Below are 19,897 nucleotides of genomic sequence, written 5' to 3'. Positions count from 1 at the left end.
TAAAGATGAGATGTGAAGCTCCAGCACACGGCCACCAGACCACAGAGCGGACGCAGCATATGAGACCGAGCTCACTCACACCAAAACCAATGGATCAGATCAGAGATCTGCTGTCTTGCCATATCCAGTCATAAATAGTGTTAGACATGCCACAAAATGTTGGACATGCCGGTTACATTAGGCAACAAGGTGGCACAGTGGTCAGCACTGCTGCCTCACAGCGCCTGGGACCAGGGTTCAATTCCGGCCTTGGGTGACTTGATGTGTAGAGTTTGCACATTCTCCCAGTGTCTGTGTGGGTTTCCTCTGGGTGCTCCAATTTTCTCCCACAGTCCAAAGATGTGCAGGTTCGGTTGATTGGCTATGCTAAGTTGTCCCTTGGTATCTCAGGGTGTGTAGGTTCCGGGGATTAGTGGGCCATATATGTGGAGTTACAGAGATAGGGCCTGGATATGATATTCTTTCAAAGAATTGGTGAAGACTCGATGGGCCAAAGGGCCTCCTTCTACACTGTGGGAATTCTATGATTCTATAAACATGCCACAAGAATTCCATCATTACTGATGAGGGAACCCAGAGCATCAGTGCCATCTTCAGCCAGAAGTGCTGAGTAGAATGATTAATCTCGGCCTCCTCCTGAGGTCCCCAACATTACAGATGACCATTTGATTCACTGCATGTGAGGTAAAGAAATGACTGAAGGCACTGCATACTGCAAACTCTGTCAGCCTGGCTGTACCCCAGCAATGGTACTGAAGAATTGTGCTCCATAACTAGCCATTCCCCTAGCCAAGCTGTTCCAGTACAGCTACAACACTGGATCTACCGGACAATGTGGAAAAAAACAGGGCAAATCCAATCTGATGAATTGCTGCTCCATCAGTCTGCTCTTGAACGTCAGAAAAGTATCATCCTTCCAGTGCCTCATGAACATCACTGCAGGAGTTCCTGAGGGTGATGTCCAAATCCCAACCACCTTCAATTGCTTTATCAATGTCCTGCCTTCCATGATAATGTCAGAAGTGAGGATGCTCACTAATGATTGCACAATGCTCAGTACTGTTCACAATTCCTCAGAGACTGAAGCAGTCCATGTCCATAAACAGCAAGACCTGAACAAAACAGAAAATGCTGGAAAGGCTCAGCATGTCTGACAGCTTCTGTGGAGAGAGAACAGCTAACCCTTCGAATCTGGATGACTCTTCGACAGAGCGAGCGTCTTAAGCTCTGAAGAACTTTCAGGCTTAACCTGATAAATGGCAAGTAATGTTTCACTGCACAAATGCCAGGCAAGGACCATCTCCAACAGACGGGAATCTAACCATAATTCCCTTTACATTGAATGGCAGCACCATCGCTGAATCCTCGACCATCAACATCCTGAGTGGTGGGGGCGCACTGGGACCATTGAACAGACACTGAACTGTAAACACTATGGCTCCAAGGGTAGATCACAGTCTGGGAATTCGGAGATGAGGAACTCGCCTCCTGTCTCCCAAATTTTTCCCACCATCTCCAAGGCACAAGTCAGCAGTGTGATGGAATCTGCTCATCTTGCTGGATTGACTGCAGCTTCAAAAACACTGAAGAAGCTCATCCATGGAAAAGAAGCCCACTGGATCAGCTGGCCATTCACCAAACTAAACATTGACTGTCTCTACCACTGACGCACAGTGGCAGCATTTTACCACATACAAGGTGGAATGTAGCAGCTCACCAAGGTTCCTGAGCCAGTATGTCAAAATACAGACATAACAAAGTGACCAGTTACAACAAAGTATAATCCTGTGAAACCCAAGGAAGCAACCCCACCATGACAACCACCGCCATCCCCGCACTTTCCGCTGAGCTGCAGGCAGCATCTTACCTCTCTCCTCTCCTCTGGGGATTTCGATGACCGTGGCCTTTGTCCTCAGATTTCCTGAGTCCTGGAAGGATCCGGCCAACTGCGGGTCCTCTGCACAGATGCTGGAGTTGTCTCTGTCATCATAGCTTCGTGAGGTGCTTGTGTCACAGTCGGAGCAGAAGGGGACCCACTGCCCACACCAGAGGCATCCTGAGAGGAGCTCCCGAATACTGCAGGCAGCCGCTCCTCTATCCATTCAGGGCAAACTGGACCCTCCCTGCTCAGCTGGGGAGGTCCTGACAGTTACTCCAGGCACATTTTCCCACCCCTCCCGCAGCCCGTGTTCCACAGAGCTCATGGAGGTGGTGAGAACATGCAGGTTCATGTGTATTTCCTGTGGGTGATAGGCTGGATGTGACTCTCCATGAAGGTCACCAATGTCTCTGTCGAAGATGCTATTTGTGCTCAGACCTGAGACATGGTAACGCTGCTGGCCTGGATTGACTCCTCCATCCTTTGTGTATGGATACACACAGCCTTTGGAAACTCCTCCAAATGTTAAAGTATCCTACGCTCCAGCTCCAGTATCTGCTGCATAGTCACATTTCATCTACCTGAAGCTGACAATGACCTGTCCTCTCGAGAGTGTGAGTGAACTCAGCTATTCCTGCCTCCATCAGCTGCTCGGGTTTGTGTGTGCTCTCCTGTGCTGCCAGATTGTAACCCCTTTGCTAATCGTGAGAGACATTATCTGCTCTGGCGGACGTTATAGAGTATAATGTGACAATCCATCCTCTGACCCCTCCCCATCTTCAGAGCTACACGCCTCTCTCCCGCTCACCGCAGCTGTTGATTTGTGAGAGAGTGAAGAATGTTAGAGGGTAATACACATTCCAACATGTCCTGGAGACTGTTCCTAACCCAGAGCTCCATGTGACCAATAGAAGAGACACAAGCACCAGGTTTGGGACTCAGCAGCAGATCCTCTCCTGTGCCCATCCATTCACTCACTCACTCCCTCTGGATCCACAACCCATCTCACCATCAGCGATTGCCCACCCAGCCTCCAGGTCTCCCAGCTCCAGCACTGCATCTTCCATTGGCATAAGGCTGACACAATCCAGACACTGTCACTCTTGGCTCCTTCTCTGACGCTCTGTGCCCTCTTCTACAAGAACATAAATTTCCCTTGTTACTCACCCATCAAAGACACACACAAACCTGACGCTAATTTAGACTGCCCATCATGGGACCACCAGGATGGTCACTCAGTGTCGGCAGTGCAGCAGCCATCTCTGACTGACTCTTTACTCAGAGAGCGGTTGGGGTGTGGAATGGACTGCCTGCTGTCATAGTGAAGTCGGACTCTTTAGGAACTTTCAAGCAGTTATTGGATAGGCAGATGGAGCACACTAGAATGATAGGGAGTTGGATATTGGACAAAGCTCGGCACAACATCGTGGGCCGAAGGGTCTGTACTGTGCTGTACTGTTCTATGTCCTATGTTCCATGTAACCCTTCACAGAGAGGCTGACATGTTCCTGAAGATTGATGCTGCTGTCTGGACATTGCCAGTGTCTGGGTGGAGATGGTCTTTCCACAATTTCTCTTTCATCCTTATTCACATATCAGCCTGTAGGCTTAACGCTCACCTTGTCAGAACATATCAGATTATTCATCTTTTGCCTCATTGCAGCCGCTGCTCAGACCCTTGGCAGTGTCTATCCAGACTTGCTTGGGTTGATGTGACAGGTCTCCTTCTCCAGTCCTGAGGGAACAGAACCGTCCTCCAAACCGAAATAGCCTTGAGAATTTCCAGGGAAGTGTCAGCGAATTGGGTTTAATCTGCCTTCTGCCATTTCAGCCCTTTGTTCATTAACCAGGGCTCCCTCACTGCTCCCTTCAGAGCCTTTAAAAGTGCCGCTGGCTGCCTTTAAATCTGGTGCCAGCATTGCCAGAATTGTGCTGTCCCCTGCAGCCAGTGGTTAAGCTCTGGAATGCGCAGGGATTTGGGGGAAGGTGGGAGAATGCCACTTAGTGAATTGCTCATTCGGAGAGTCAGTGCAGACACGATGGGCCGAGTGGCCTCCTTCTGCTCTCTAACAATACTGTGATTCTGCCTGTGCTGCCTGAGTGGACGGATTTCCCGAACCTGTCAGACATTTACTGTGCCCGTTCTGGCTCTGTGTGGAGTTGGTTAGTTCAGTTGGTTCGGTGTCTCCAGCGTGATGTAGAATGACGCTGTTGTTGAGGGTTTGGTCCTCGTACTGGCTGTGGGGTTAATGGAGTCCCAACTCTTCCCATATCCCCACGTTTACTAAGTTGTATCCCTGAAGCGACATGTACCAAATTGTGTCTCTTTCTATTGGAGAGATTTCATTGGGGACTGTGGCTACTAACACTGTCCACACGGCAACATCACCAACTTCCAGTTGAAATATCGATAACATTTTCAACCACTGTCTCCACAGAATTCTTACGGAGCACAATGAGGCCATTTGGCCCATCGTGTCTGCACCAGCTCACCAAATTGACATTCGAAATTCGTGTCATTCTCCAGCCTTTTTGTCGTATCCATTTTCGTAGCTCATTGCCTATCTTCAAAAAATCATCTAATTCCTTTTTGACTGCTTCAATGCAGCCGACCTCCACCACACTTCCCGGCTGTGAATTCCAGACCCGAACCACTGGCAGTGTGAGAAAGGTTTCTGTCGCATCATCTTCAACCCCACCACACACACCATTCCTGAGCCGCAGTTAGAATACTCACTGTCTCCATCTCCTGGTGTCCCTGTCTAACTGCACTCAGTTACCCCCCTCACTGTCTCCATCTCCTGGTGTCTCTGTCTAACTGCACTCAGTTACCCCCCTCACTGTCTCCATCTCCTGGTGTCTCTGTCTAACTGCACTCAGTTACCCCCCTCACTGTCTCCATCTCCTGGTGTCTCTGTTTAACTGCACTCAGTTAGAATACTCACTGTCTCCATCTCCTGGTGTCCCTGTCTAACTGCACTCAGAAGACTCATTGAATGTCCCGCGCTGTACATTATTATTGTTAATGATCTTATTCTTAAAAGCACTGTGGATTTACCCTGATTCCTGTTATTTTTCTCTCTCTGATCTCCAGTCTCTGTATTAACGATCTCACCGATTCTTGTGCCGAGGACCTGGCCTCTGCTCTCAGGACAAACCGCTCACTGATAGACCTGAATCTGGGTGTCAATAAACTGGGAGATTCCGGAGTGAAACTGCTGTCTGTGGCTCTGAGGAATCCGGACTGTAAAATACAGGAACTGCAGTAAGTAGCAGACTGTGTGAGATTGTGTTTATAATAACTGAATATTCAACAATATAATTTCACCACTGGTATTTGTATAAAAAACACTGCCCATTACTATTGGCGTCAGTTATGAATCAGGAAAACTGCTTTTCCTCTGACTCCTGTTGCTTCTCTCTCTGATCCCTGAGCAATGGGATGTCAGTCCCACAGATCCTTATGTTGAGGGAGTGGGGGAATAATGTTATGGTTCACCCTCTGAGGTCCAGTCATTGGCAACTGCAAACTGTATTGAATTTCTACCTTCGGGTGTGCTGACTCTCAGAATCCCCAACCTGATCCAATCACATGACTTCATATTATAAGAGCCGACAGCTTTGACAAATCAACAGAAAAGGCAATGAGGGACAATTCGCCTGGGAGCAAAGGTCGCCAGTCACAAATCTGATAGGTTTGTGGTCACAGCACAGCTGAAGTAACGTATATAGTTTTGGTCACCTTATGAACGTATTTTATAAACAATTGAGAAAATGTTGGCTTGAGTCTTTCATAGCATGCCAGGCTTATCTTATGAAAAAATATAGAAATTATTCGTCCTATACTCACTGCAATTGGGACGAACCACAGCTGATCATGGTCGGCAGGGTGGTAGAGCTGTTAGCACTGCTGACTCAGAGCGCCAGAGACCCGTGTCAATTCCGGCCTTGGGTGACAGATTGTGTGGAGTTTGCATGTACTCTCCGTGTCTGCGCAGGTTTCCTTCAGTTACTCCAGTTTCCTCCCACATGCCAAAGATGTGCACGCTAGTTTGAGCGGCGATGGTAAATTGACACTTCATGTCAGGGGGATTTGCAGAGTTAATATGTAGGGTTACTGTTATAGGGCCTGGGCGGGATTGTTGTTAGTGAAGGATTGATGGGCCGAATGGCCCACAGCTTGTCTGGACTTGCAGAATCTCACTGGCTGTCCTGTCTGGAGACAATACACATCTCTTTAACCTGTGCTTAATGCTCCCTCCACTCACACTGTTTGTACCTTTAAGACTTGATTATCTGTAAAGACTGCACTCCAGTTATTATTCTGTAAATTGAGTTTGTGTCTCTGTATGCCCTGTTTGTGAGCATTTCTACACTCCACCTGACGAAGGGGCAGCACTCCGAAAGCGAGTGGCATTTGCTACCAAATAAACCTGTTGGACTTTAACCTGGTGCTGTTAAACTTCTGACTGTTCCTAACCCAGAGCTCCATGTGACCAATGATGAACACACAAGCTCCAAGTTATGGACTCAGCAGCAGAGTCTCTCCTGTGCCCATCTATTCACTCACTCACTCTCTCTGGATCCACAGCCCATCTCACCATCAGCGATTGCCCACCCAGCCTCCAGGTCTCCCAGATCCAGCACTGCATCTTCCATTGGCATAAGGATGACACAATCCAGACACTGTCACTCTTGGCTCCTTCTCTGACGCTGAGTGCCCTCTTCTACAAGCACATAAATTTCCATTGTTACTCACCCATCAAAGACACACACAAGCCTATGATGCTGCCAGACTGCCCATCATGGGACCACCAGGATGGTCACTCAGTGTCGGCAGTGCAGCAGTCATCTCTGACTGACCGGAACCCTTCACAGAGAGGCTGACATGTTCCTGAAGATTGATGCTGCTGTCTGGACATTGCCAGTGTCTGGGTGGAGATGTTCTTTCCACCATTCCTCTTTCATCCTTATTCACATATCAGCCTGTAAGTTTAACGCTCACCTTGTCAGAACATATCAGGTTATTGATCCTTTTGCCTCACTGCAGCCACGTGCTGCCTGCTCTGGCCCTCGGCAGTTTCTATCCAGACTTGCTTGGGTTGATGTGACAGGTCTCGTCCTCCACTCCTGAGGGAACAGAGCCTCCCTCCAAACCGATATATCCTTGAGAATTTCCAGGGAAGTGTCAGTGAATTGGGTTGAATCTGCCTTCTGCCATTTCAGCTCTTTGTTCATTAACCAGGGCTCCCTCACTGCTCCCTTCAGAGCCTTTAAAAGTGCTGCTGGCTGCCTTTAAATCTGGTGCCAGCATTGCCTGAATGGGGCCTTCCCCTGCAGCCAGTGGTTAAGCTCTGCAATGCACAGGGTTTTGGGGGAAGGTGGGGGGATGACACTTAGTGAGTTGCTCATTCGGAGAGTCCGTGCAGACACAATGGGCCGAATGGCCTCCTCCTGCTCAGTCACAATTCTGTGATTCTGCCTGTGCTGCCTGAGTGCACGGATTTCCCGAACCTGTCAGATATTAATGTGCCTGTTTGGTTATATGTGGAGTTGGTTAGTTCATTTGGTTTGGTGTTTAGAGTGTGATGTAGAATGATGCTAAATCTGAGGGTTTGGTCCTCTTACCGGCTGTGGGGTTCATGGAATCCCATCTCCTCCCATTGCCGCACGTTTATTAAATTGTATCCCTGAAGCTACATGTAACAAACTGTCTCTCTCTCTATTGGAGAGAAACACAAGAACAAAGAAAATTACAGCACAGGAACAGGCCCTTCGGCCCTCCAAGACTGCACCCACCATGCTGCCTGACTTAACTAATACCCCCTACCCTTCCGGGGACCATATCCCTCTATTCCCATCCTATTCATGTACTTGTCAAGACGCCCCTTAAACGTCACCACCATATCTGCTTCTACTACCTCCCCCAGCAACGAGTTCCAGGCGCCCACTACTCTGTGTAAACAATCTGCCTCGTACATCTCCTTTAAACCTTGCCCCTCGCACCTTAAACCTGTGCCCCCCTAGCAATTGACTCTTCTGCCCTGTGAAAAAGCTTCCGACTATCCACTCTGTCCATGCCTCTCATAATCTTGTCGACCTATATCAGGTCTCCCCTCAACCTCCGTCACTCCAGTGAGAACAAACCAAGTTTCTCCAACCTCTCCTCATAGCTAATGCCCTCCAGACCAGGCAACATCCTGGTCAATCTTTTCTGTACCCTCTCCAAAGCCTCCACATCCTTCTGGTAGAGTGGCGACCAGAATTGAACACTATATTCTAAGTGCGGCCGAACGAAGGTTCTATAAAGCTGCAACATGACTTGCCAATTTTTAAACTCAATGCCCCGGCCGATGAAGGGAAGCACACTCCACCACACTTCCCGGCTGTAATTCCAGACCCGAACCACTGGCAGTGTGAAAAAGGTTTCTGTCGCATCATCTTCAACCCCACCTCACACTCCATTCCTGAGCCACTGACCATCCCATGTCCCTCCCTGTGACTCAGGGTAAGGACATGGGAATCCTGTGCTCTTCCCTTTCACCATCATCCTTTTTGTCGTTTAATCAGTCTGGCACTTCCATTTTGTTCTTTCCTTGTCACCCGCCCATCCCCAGCTCCCTGTCACTTAAAACAATTTAATTCATTGCTAAGTTTCGCGAATTGAACTGAAACTAAATCTGTTTCTATCTTCACAGAGGTTGCCTGTCCTGCTGAGAGTTTCCAACATGTTTTATTCATATTTCAGATTTACAGCATCAATCGAATTTTGCCTTCTGTATCAACTGAAGTTGTGTTTCTTGAATGTCCCGCGCTGTACATTATTATTGTTAATCATCATATTCTTAAAAACACTGTGGATTTACCCTGATTCCTGTTATTTTTCTCTCTCTGATCTCCAGTCTCCGTGGTAACGATCTCACCGATTCTTGTGCCGAGGACCTGGCCTCTGCTCTCAGTACAAACCGCTCACTGATAGATCTGGATCTGAGTGAGAATTACCTGGGAGATTCCGGAGTGAAACTGCTGTCTGTGGCTCTGAGGAATCCGGACTGTAAAATACAGAAACTGCGGTAAGTAGCAGACTGTGTGAGATTGTGTTTATAATAACTGAATATTCAACAATATAATTTCACCACTGGTATTTGTATAAAAAAACACTGCCCATTACTATTGGCGTCAGTTATGAATAAGGAAAACTGCTTTTCCTCTGACTCCTGTTGCTTCTCTCTCTGATCCCTGAGCAATGGGATGTCAGTCCCACAAATCCTTATGTTGAGGGAGTGGGGGAATAATGTTACGGTTCACCCTCTGAGGTCCTCTCCTCCTCCTCAGATGTGCACAGCTCTCCCCGGACACAACATCCATTGATTAGTGAAAAGGGGGAGAGTGAGTGGATGACAGTAAATGGAGGACAGGACATGGCGGTGGAGTCACTCTGTTAGTAACAGATGTCAGTACAGTCGCGAGAGGTGAACTTAGTTCCAATGATCCAGATGCGGAATCAGATTGGATAGAGATAAGTATGAGCAAAGTTAAAAGTTCTCTTGTGGGAATCATTTATAGGCTCCTAACAACAGTCACAATCTCCGACACAATGCACAGGAAAAATAATGGGGCCTTGTAAAAACATTGCAATAATCCCGGGTGATTTTAATCTTCATATACAAAGAAGAACAAAGAACCGCACAGCACAGTAACAGGCCCTTCAGCCCACCAAGCCTGTGGCGCCTCCTAACGCTTATTCAGACCCAGAACTTACTGCCAATTTGCGGTTTCTATTCCTGTTTGTCTCTTGTTCATGTATCTACCAAGATGCACCTTGGACATTGGAAACGTGCCTGCTTCTGCCACCTCCATTGGCAGTGCCTTCCAGGCACCCACCACCCTCTGGGTGAAAACTTACCCCACACACCTCCCTCCAAACTTTGCTCCTCTAACCTTCATCCTGTGCCCTCTTGTAGTTGACCATTCCACCCTGGAGAAAAGTCTCCGACTATCCACCATATTGATGCTTCTCATAATTGTGGATACCTCCATCAGGTCACCCCTCAGCCTCCCTTTTTTGTAGTGAAACAATCTGTGTTTATACAATGTCCCCTCATAACCTAACCGTCCTTGACCAGGCAACATTCTGGTAAACCTTCCTTGCACCCTCTCCAAAGCATCCACATCATTCTGGGAGTGTCACGAACGGAACTGCAAGCAATATTCCAATGTGGCCAACTGAAGTTTCATGCAGCTGTAACATAACTTGACAACTTTTACACTCGATGCCCCGGTCGATGAAGACAAGCATGTTGTCTGCCTTATTGACCACCTCATCCACCTGTGTTGCCACTTTCAGGGATCTGTCGACTTGTACACACAGATCCCTCTGTAGGTCAATGCTCCTGTGGCTGCTTCCATTTACTGTATAAATCGCTCAGATTGTCAAAAGTTGAAAAGAAGATTCGTTCACAGAATCTATTCAAGCAATTTCTTGGAGAAGCACGTTCCAGTGCCAATCACACAACAAGCTGTTTAAGACATGGTGATGTGCAAATGTGTGGCGTTTCCAACAAAAATAGATTCCTTTCATTTGGAGAAGAGCAGCAGAAGTGTTCCAGCCGTTGCTAATTCAAGGAGTGTATTAGATTAAGTGAAGATGTGGCACCGGGGTTGGCACTGCTGCCTCACAGCGTCAGGGACCCGGATTCATTCCAGCCTTGGACGACTGTCTGTGGAGTTTTCACGTTCTCCCCGTGTCTGTGTGGGTTTCCTCCGGCTGCTCCTGTTTCCTCCCATAGTCCAAATAAACTGTGTAGGTTAGGTGGATTGGCCGTGCTAAATTGCCCGTTAGTGTCCAAGATGTGTAGGTTAGGGGGATTAGCGGCGTAAATATGTGGGGTTACGGGAAACCGGGCAACTGCAGATCTATTAGTCTGACATTGATGGTATGGAAATCCTATAGTAATCTATAATAAAGGAAGAGAGAACAGAACACTTTGAAATTAATGGCAGGATTAGACAGGGCCAACATGGATTTATGAAAGGCTGGCACGGTGACACAGTGGTTAACATTGTTGCATCACAGCCAGGGGCCCGGGTTCAATTCCAGCCTTGGGTGACTGTGTGGAGTTTCCACATTCTCCCTGTGTCTGCGTGTGTTTCCTCTGGGTGCTCCGGTTTCCTCCCACACTCCAAAGATATGTATGGTAGATGGATTGGCCATGGTAAAATTGCCCTTCGTGTCCCAAGATATGTAGGTTAGGTGGATTAGCCCCAGTAAATTTGTGAGTTTATGGGGAGCGGACCGTGGTAAGTTACTCTGTCAGTGTGTCTCGATGGGCCGAATGACGATTCCTACACTGGGGATTCTATAGTTGCATGATTCACACACAAGAGGTTATTAAATAAAATTGGAGCACGTGGGATTGGGAGGAATATACCAGCATGGATTGAGAACTGATCAATGGACAGAAACAAGGAGTTGGAATAAATGGGTTTCTTTTGGGTTGACAGCCTCTAACTAGTGGAGTACGGCAGGGATCAGTGTTTGGGTCTCAGCTATTCAGAATCTATATCAATGATATGGATGTGGGGATCAAATATAATATTTCCAAATTTGCGAATAATGGAAAACGAGGTGAAAATCTGAATTGTGAGGAGGATGCAAAGATGTTTCAAGGGGATGTGGAGAGGCTCAGGGAGGCTCCACAACTGGAGTAATGTGTACAGTGTTGAGCTCTTTACTTACAAAAGGATAGAATTGTATTGGAACCAGTTCAGAGTAAGTTCACTCGGCTGATTCCTGGGATGGAGAGGTTTATTGTACGAGGACAATTTGAGCAGATTGGAGCAATATCTATGAAAGTTCAGAAGATTAAAAGGTGATCGCATTGAGGGGATGAGACAGGGTGGTTGCTGAGAGGCTGTTTCTTCTTGTCAGAGAGACCAGAACAAGGGGAAAGATTTTAAAATGTAATTGTCAGTCCCTTAAGACTGAGTTGAGGAGAAATTTATTTTCTTAGATGGTGGCTGGTCAGTGGAATTCTCTTCCCTGGAGACTCGTGGCGGCAGAGTCATTGAATATATTCAAGGCTGAGTTAAGAATGATTTTGGATTGAGAAGTGAATCAAGGGTTACGGGGAAAAGAGTTGAGACTATAATTAGATCAGCCGTGATGGAGTGTGCTCGAGGGGCTGAATGACCTTCTCCTGTTCCTAGGTATTTTGTTCTTATCCCAATACGTCCTTCAGACTGCTCTCTGTGACCAGTGATGGATAAACAAGCTCTATGTTTTGTCCTCACCAGACGCTCTCCTGTGCCCATTCATTAGGCCACCCACTCAACCCATCCCACCAGCAGTAATTACCCACTCTGCCCCCAGGCCTTCCTGATCCAGCACTTCATCTTCCATTGGTGTAAGGATGGCAAGACCTGGACGTCTCCACTCTTCTTCACTCATTCCCTGATGATGTTTGCTCTCTTTCCAAACACATAAATTGTTACTCACCCATCAAACACATGCAGTAGCCCAGGGTTGTCCAACGTGTGGACCAAGGGGTGAATGTGTCCCTCGAAGCCCCTCAATGCGGCCCCCGGAGCGAGTTTCCAGAATCTCAGTCACACAGTTCAGTTTGAATGGAAGAATCTGCATGGAGCTGCTCCTCCAATCACATCCCGTTTCTTTCCCATGTTTGCTGCTGATAGGATTTTGAGCCAATCTGCAGCAAATGTGGGAGAGAAACAATTTGTGATTGATGAGGATTAAACTCTAATAATCATCTTTATTTATTACTCATTATTGTGCTCAGCAAGTTGTTTCTTTTCATATCTCAGTTTAGTTTTTAATTGAAATTTCTGCTGTGCCAAACTTTATCATTCTGAAATTTACTCATCGGCCGCTTGAGTGAGAAAAACATTGACGTGTGTTTGCCCAGTGAATATGTTGGTCAGCCCTGCTCGAGCCTATGCTGGTGGCAGCCTAACGGACATGTCTCTGACAGTCAATGCTGCTGCCTTTGCATTGTAAGAGTTTTAACAACACCAGGTTAAAGTCCAACAGGTTTATTTGGTAGCAAAAGCATTAGCTTTCGGAGCGCTGCTCCTTCGTCAGATGGAGTGGAAATCTGCTCTCAAACAGGGCACAGAGACACAAAATCAAGTTCCAGAATACTGATTAGAATGCGAATCCCTACAGCCAACCAGGTCTTAAAGAGACAGATAATGTGAGAGAAGGCAGCATTAAGCACAGGTTACAGAGATGTGTATTGTCTCCAGACAGGACAGCCAGTGACATTCTGCAAGTCCTTTGCATTGCCAGTGTCTGGGTGGAGATGTTCTTTCCACAATTTCCCCCTCATCCTTATTCACATATCAGGCTGTGCTGCACTCACCGTGGCAGAACACATCAGGACATTGATCCTTTTCCACTCTGTAACCACGTGTCTGAAACCTGCTCACCTCCCAGCAATCTCCATCCAGACTGGCTTATACCGATGGGATAATCTCCTCCCATCCTGAGGGAACAGGACCTCCCTCTGAGCCTGAGCAGCTGGGAGGAGCCCCTCCAGGGAGGGGGGGGGGGGGGCAAGCCTTGCTCTGCTTTCTGACATTTCAGTCCTTCATTCAATAAGCAGAGCTCCCTCGCTGCTCCCTCCAGAGCTGCTGTGTTTGAAAGTCCTGCTGCCTTTGGAGATGGTGCCAGCATTGCCTGAACCGGGACTGCCCCGTGCCCGGGCTGCCTCAGTGGGCAGCTCCCCCTGCCTGCCAGCCGTTAATTGTCCCCCTCTGACAATATCACCTTCATAACTCTGCCTATCCTGCCCACACGGACACACCACCCATTCCCAATCCCCATGCTGGGACTTCAGAGCTTCTGGTAAAATCACAGCCATTATCTTCAACCTCACCACAAACTGCATTCCCAAACCACTGACCATCCCATGTCCCTCCCGAGCCACTCCGAGTAAGGACATGGTGATCCTGTGATTATGGTCCTGTCCCATCATCACTTTTATCATTTAATCACTCCTGTAATTCCAGTTTGTCCTTTCTTTGTTTCTTCCCCAGCCACCCACCGCTGTCACTTCAAACCTGTCAATTCACTGCCCGTTCCCAGTTCCAATGGAAGCTCAAACTTTACCCCTGTTTCTCTCTTCACACGTATTTAGCGAACCTGCTGAGCATTTCCAGTTTATTTATATTTCATTTTCAGCATTGAGTATTTCCTCATTCTACAGAAATGCAGGTTGTGTTTTTGGAATGTCTGATACAATACATTATTATTGTTATTAACAGTATTGTTTAAAACACTGGGGATTGAGCCTGATTCCTGTTATTCCTCTCTCTGGTCTCCAGTCTCGATAATAACGCTCTCTCAGATTCTTGTGCTGAGGATCTCGCCTCCGCTCTCTGTACAAAACAGCCACTGAGGTTTCTGTCCCTGGGAACAAACTCCTTCACAGATCAATCTGTCCCTGCTCTCCGCCGCCTCATACTGACCTGCAGCAGTCTGGAGGAGATCTGGTGAGTGTTTGTGTTAATTTTCAGAGTAACAATTAAAATATAAATGGATTTAAAATATAAATGTGCCTGAATCTTCCAAGCAGCAGCAATGGTAAGCAGATTGTCGGTATGTTTAAAAATTCTCCCAACCTGAAACTGCTGCATATTTCTCCCAGGATCTTCAGCACTGCGACCCTGGGAGCTCCATCAGAGCAGACAAGAGTCGGGGAAGAGACAGCACACACCCTATTTACAGCACAGTGACCCCGGGGAGCTCCGTCAGAGCAGACAAGAGTTGGGGAAGAGAGAGCACACACCCTATTTACAGCACAGTGACCCCGGGGAGCTCCATCACAGCAGAGTAGAGTCGGGGAAGAGAGAGCGCACACCCTATTTACAGCACAGTGACCCCGGGGAGCTCCATCACAGCAGAGTAGAGTCGGGGAAGAGAGAGCACACACCCTATTTACAGCACAGTGACCCCGGGGAGCTCCATCAGAGCAGAGTGGATTCGAGGTAGAGCGAGCACACCTTATTTACAGCACAGTGACCCCGGGGAGCTCCAGAAGTGTTAGTTGATTGTGGGAGTGAATGGGTTGGTGTGTCGTTGGATGAATGGTTAGTCAGGGAGCTGAGGAGAGGTTCAAGGATTAGTTCTGGGTGTCGGAAGAGTGGTCGAGTTGTATTGTGTTGGGTTGGAGGGTTAATCAGCAGTTTGGATGGTGGCTGGGAGTTGGTAATGTTGGGTGTCTAGTTAGATTTGGTTACGTGGTCAGGGGTTGGGATTGGTTAATAGCTTTGGAGAGTAGTGGGTTGGGGTTGGTTCTTGAGTAATCAGTTTAAGTCAGAGATATAGTCAAGAATGTATTCAAGAGGCGGCTGGATATAGCACTTGGGGTGAACAGGATCAAAGGTTATGGGGAGAAAGCAGGATTAGGCTTTTGAGTTGGACGATCAGCCATGATTGTGATGGATGGTGGAGTCGGCTTAAAGGGCCAAATGGCCGCCTCCTGCTCCTATCTTCCATGTTTCTATGTCAGGTCAGGAGAGGTTGGGACGGATGAGGCCAAGTTGGGAGGTTTAGTCAGATTTGTTCAAGGGCTAGTGGGAGGTAGTCGGGCTGGAGGGGAGGGAGAGATGATTTACGGGAGTGATAGCCTGTCAGGGGGAGACACCAGCAGCAGCCAGGCCTGTGACACCACAGCTGGTTCTGCTGTGGGACAGGGTCGGGCAAAGAGCAAGCGAGCAGTAGTAATAGGGGACTCGCTAGTTAGAGGCACAGACAGGCGTTTCTGTGGCTGCAATCGAGACTCCAGGATGGTGTGTTGCCTCCCTGGTGCCAGGGTCAAGGACGTCTCTGAGCGATTGCAGGACATTCTGAAGGGGGAGGGTGAGCAGCCAGAGGTCGTTGTACATATTGGTACCAGCGACATAGGTAGGAAAAGGGATGAGATCCTGAAATGTGAATACAGAGAGTTAGGCAGAAGGCTAACGTGTAGGACCTCGAAGGTAGTAATTTCAGGACTACTATCGGTACCACGTGCTAGTGAGAGTAGGAATAGGAGGATTAGGCAGATGAATGACTGGCTTGAGAGCTGGTGCAGGGGGCAGGGATTTAGATTTTTGGATCATTGGGATCTTTTCTGGGGAAGGGCTGATCTGTTCAAGAGGGATGGGTTACATTTGAACTGGAGGGGGACTAACATCCTGGCGGGGAGATTTGCTCGAACAGCTCGGGAGCGTTTAAACGAGGTTGGCAGGGGGGTGGGATCCAAAGCAGTAGGGAGACAAAAGAGAAGTTTGAGGACAGCACGGAAGTTAAAGAGAGCACATTAATTAGTAAAGGCAGTGTCGGTAATCCTAGTACCAGACAGATCAGACAGAAGCAAGACAGAGAGCAAGGGAAGTCCAGATTAAACTGCATTTATTTCAATGCAAGAGGCCTGACGGGCAAGGCAGATGAACTCAGGGCATTGATGGGTACGTGGGACTGGGATATTATAGCAATTACTGAAACATGGCTAAGGGAGGGACAGGACTGGCAGCTCAATGTTCCAGGGTACAGATGCTATCGGAAAGATAGAACAGGAGGTAAGAGAGGAGGGGGAGTTGCACTTTTGATTAGGGAAAGCATCACGGCCGTACTGAGAGGGGATATATCCGCGGGTTCGGCCACTGAGTCTGTATGGGTAGAACTGAGGAAGAAGAAGGGGGAAATCACTTTGATAGGGTTGTACTGTAGGCCCCCAAATAGTCAGCAGGAAATTGAGGAGCAAATATGTAAGGAGATGACAGGTCGCTCCAAGAAAAATAGGGCAGTAATAGTCGGAGATTTTAATTTTCCCAACATCGACTGGGACAGCCATAGTATTAGAGGGTTGAATGGAGAGAAATTTGTTGAGTGTATTCAGGAGGAATTTCTCATTCAGTATGTGGATGGCCCGACTAGAGAGGGGGCAAAACGTGACCTCCTCTTGGGAAATAAGGAAGGGCAGGTGACAAAAGTGTTTGTGAGGGATCACTTTGGGACCAGTGACCATAATTCTATTAGTTTTAAGATACCTATGGAGAATGATCGGTCTGTCCCAAAAGTTAATATTCTAAATTGGGACAAGGGCAATTTTGATGGTATCAGGCAGGAACTTTCAAACGTTAATTGGGGGAGTCTGTGGGAAGGAAGAGGGATGTCTGGGAAGTGGGAGGCTTTCAAAAGTGTGTTAACCAGGGTTCAGGGTAAACACATTCCTCTGAGAGTGAAGGGCAAGGCTGGCAGAAGTCGGGAACCCTGGATGACTCGGGATATTGAGGCCCTGGTCAAGAAGAAGAAAGAGGTACATGACGTGCATAGGCAGCTGGGATCAAGTGAATCTCTTGAAGAGTACAGGGGGTGTAGGAGTAGAGTTAAGAGAGAAATCAGGAGGGCAAAAAGGGGACATGAGATTGTTTTGGCAGATAAGGCAAAGGAGAATCCAAACAGCTTCTCCAAATACATAAAGGGCAAAAGAGTAACAAGGGAGAGAGTAGGGCCTCTTTAGGATCAACAAGGCAATCTATGTGTGGATCCACAAGAGATCGGTGAGATCCTAAATGAATATTTCTCATCAGTATTTACTGTTGAGAAAAGCATGGATGTTACGGGAACTTGGGGAAATAAATATTGATGTCTTGAGGAGTGGACATATTACAGAGAAGGAGGTGCTGGAAGTTTCAAAGCGCACCAAAGTCGATAAATCTGTGGGACCTGATGAGATATATCCCAGGACGTTGTGGGAGGCTCGGGAGGAAATTGCGGGTCCCCTCGCCGAGATATTTAAATCATCGATAGTCACGGGTGAGGTGCCTGAAGATTGGAGGGTGGCAAATGTTGTGCCTTTGTTTAAAAAGGGCTGCAGAGAAAAGCCTGGGAACTACAGGCCAGTGAGCCTCACATCTGTGGTGGGTAAATTGTTGGAAGGCATTTTGAGGGACAGGATCTACAGGCATTTCGAGATGCAAGGACTGATTCGGGACAGTCAGCATGGCTTTGTGAGTGGAAAATCATGTTCACAAATTTGATTGAGTTTTTTGAAGGGGTAACCAAGAAGGTCGATGAGGGCAGTGCAGTTGATGTGTCCATGGACACTGATTAGATGCTCTGACTGTGACTGTTAATGTATGAAATGAGAGGGGAGAGATACAAAATGGTGCACTTGGAATACTGTGTACACAGTTCTGGTCACCCTATTATGGAAAGGATATTATTAAACTAGAAAGAGTGCAGAAAAGATTTACTAGAATGCTATTGGGACTTGATGGGTTGAGTTACAAGGAGAGGCTAATAGACTGGGACTTTTTTCCTTGGAGTGTAGGAGGCTGAGGGGTGACCTTAGGGGAGTCTAAAACTAGAGGGCAAAGGTTTAAGTTGAGAGGGGAGAGATACAAAAGTGTCCAGAGGGACAATTCTTTCACACAGAGGGTGGTGAGTGTCTGGAACAAGCTGACAGAGGCAGTAGTAGAGGCGGGTACAATTTTATCTTTCAAAAAGCATTTAGCTAGTTACATGGGTACGATGGGTATAGAGGGATATGGGCCAAATGCGGGTAATTGGGATTAGTTTTTTAAAAAAGGGTGGCATGGACAAGTTGGGCCAAAGGGCCCGTTTCCATGCTGTAAACCTCTGAGACTCTGAGTGGGTCTAGTCGGATTGTGGGAGGTGGAGTATGGGGATCAGTGGGAAGTGATTGGGGGACTCGGGTTGTGCTATTCAGGTATTAGCCCAGGTGGTGAGCTGTCTAACATTACCTGAGTAACTATCCAGGTAAACTTTGTGGATCTGTCCCAAGTATCTGACTCTAACTGCAGCAGGGGAGTTCCCCAATAGTAGTTAATACCTCTGGGACAATTCCCAGGTAGATCAGTGCGTCAGGACATCCACAGGGTCCCGATGCTCATCTTCGGATGTGTGTCTGGCCTCTGGCGATCCAGAGACCAGAAGATTTGTCCCATTAACTCCAGTCTCCTGTTATTTACTCTGTTGTTCAATCTGTTTATTTCCTGTTTCATCTTTAATCTGTTTCAGGCTGTGTCATAATCAGTTCAGTCAAAATGGAAAGAGACAGCTGGAGTCGCTGCAGGGATCCAGACGGGGACTGACAGTGATAGTGTGAACATTTCAATCTATAAACATTGCTGCTCCACCGGTTACAGTGAAATCCTGAATTGTGAAGATCTTCGACAGCTCCTTCCAAACCCTTCATTCCTGCCCCTCTCCCTCCCTATTCCACCAGCCCCTCCAGCCTGGCACTGATTTCCCTGCTTACCTGGTTTCCCAGCTGGAAAACTGTTGTAGTTTTAGTCTCCACATTGAAGGAAAGATTGCTGCAAACCATTGTTTAAGCAGCAATGTGTTGTCAGTGTTCTCAGCAACAGAGTCTTCAACCTCCTTTCAAAATGGAGCAGCAGAGATCATTCTCCAGAGAGAGAACAGTGTGTGTGTGATTCTGACAGTAATGATGTGGAGATGCCGGCGTTGGACTGGGGTAAACACAGTAAGAAGTTTAACAACACCAGGTTAAAGTCCAACAGGTTTATTTGGTAGCAAAAGCCACACAAGCTTTCGAGGCTCTGAGCCCCTTCTTCAGGTGAGTGGGAATTCTGTTCACAAACAGAACTTATAAGACACAGACTCAATTTACATGAATAATGGTTGGAATGCGAATACTTACAACTAATCCAGTCTTTAAGAAACAAAACAATGGGAGTGGAGAGAGCATCAAGACAGGCTAAAAAGATGTGTATTGTCTCCAGACAAGACAGCCAGTGAAACTCTGCAGGTCCACGCAACTGTGGGAGTTACAAATAGTGTGACATAAATTCTGATTCTAGGATCGCATGATAAAGACTCAGGAGGAAAAAAGCAGAAATATTTATGTGAAATAGTGTGACATAAACCCAATATCCCGGTTGAGGCCGTCCTTGTGTGTGCGGAACCTGGCTATCAGTTTCTGCTCCGCGACTCTGCGCTGTCGTGTGTTGCGAAGGCCGCCT

The 19,897-nt window shown here is 47.5% G+C and overlaps 1 protein-coding gene across 2 annotated transcripts in view; it reads left to right on the top strand.

Annotated features, from left to right (window-relative positions):
* LOC144484380 (NACHT, LRR and PYD domains-containing protein 3-like) overlaps nucleotides 1–19,414 on the top strand; it is a 70,591-nt gene extending 51,177 nt beyond the window's left edge. For both annotated transcript variants that reach the window (XM_078202901.1, XM_078202903.1), the window contains 4 exons: nucleotides 4,974–5,144; nucleotides 8,782–8,952; nucleotides 14,225–14,392; nucleotides 18,930–19,414. In XM_078202901.1, coding sequence (XP_078059027.1) covers nucleotides 4,974–5,144; nucleotides 8,782–8,952; nucleotides 14,225–14,392; nucleotides 18,930–19,017 — 598 coding nt within the window. In that variant the 3' untranslated portion in view covers nucleotides 19,018–19,414. The remainder of the gene's footprint in view (nucleotides 1–4,973; nucleotides 5,145–8,781; nucleotides 8,953–14,224; nucleotides 14,393–18,929) is intronic.
* Nucleotides 19,415–19,897: the final 483 nt, after the last annotated feature.

The sequence above is a fragment of the Mustelus asterias genome, unplaced genomic scaffold (assembly GCF_964213995.1).
Source record: "Mustelus asterias unplaced genomic scaffold, sMusAst1.hap1.1 HAP1_SCAFFOLD_102, whole genome shotgun sequence".
Taxonomy (NCBI): Eukaryota; Metazoa; Chordata; class Chondrichthyes; order Carcharhiniformes; family Triakidae; genus Mustelus; species Mustelus asterias.
This window is presented reverse-complemented; position numbering and strand designations above follow the sequence as displayed.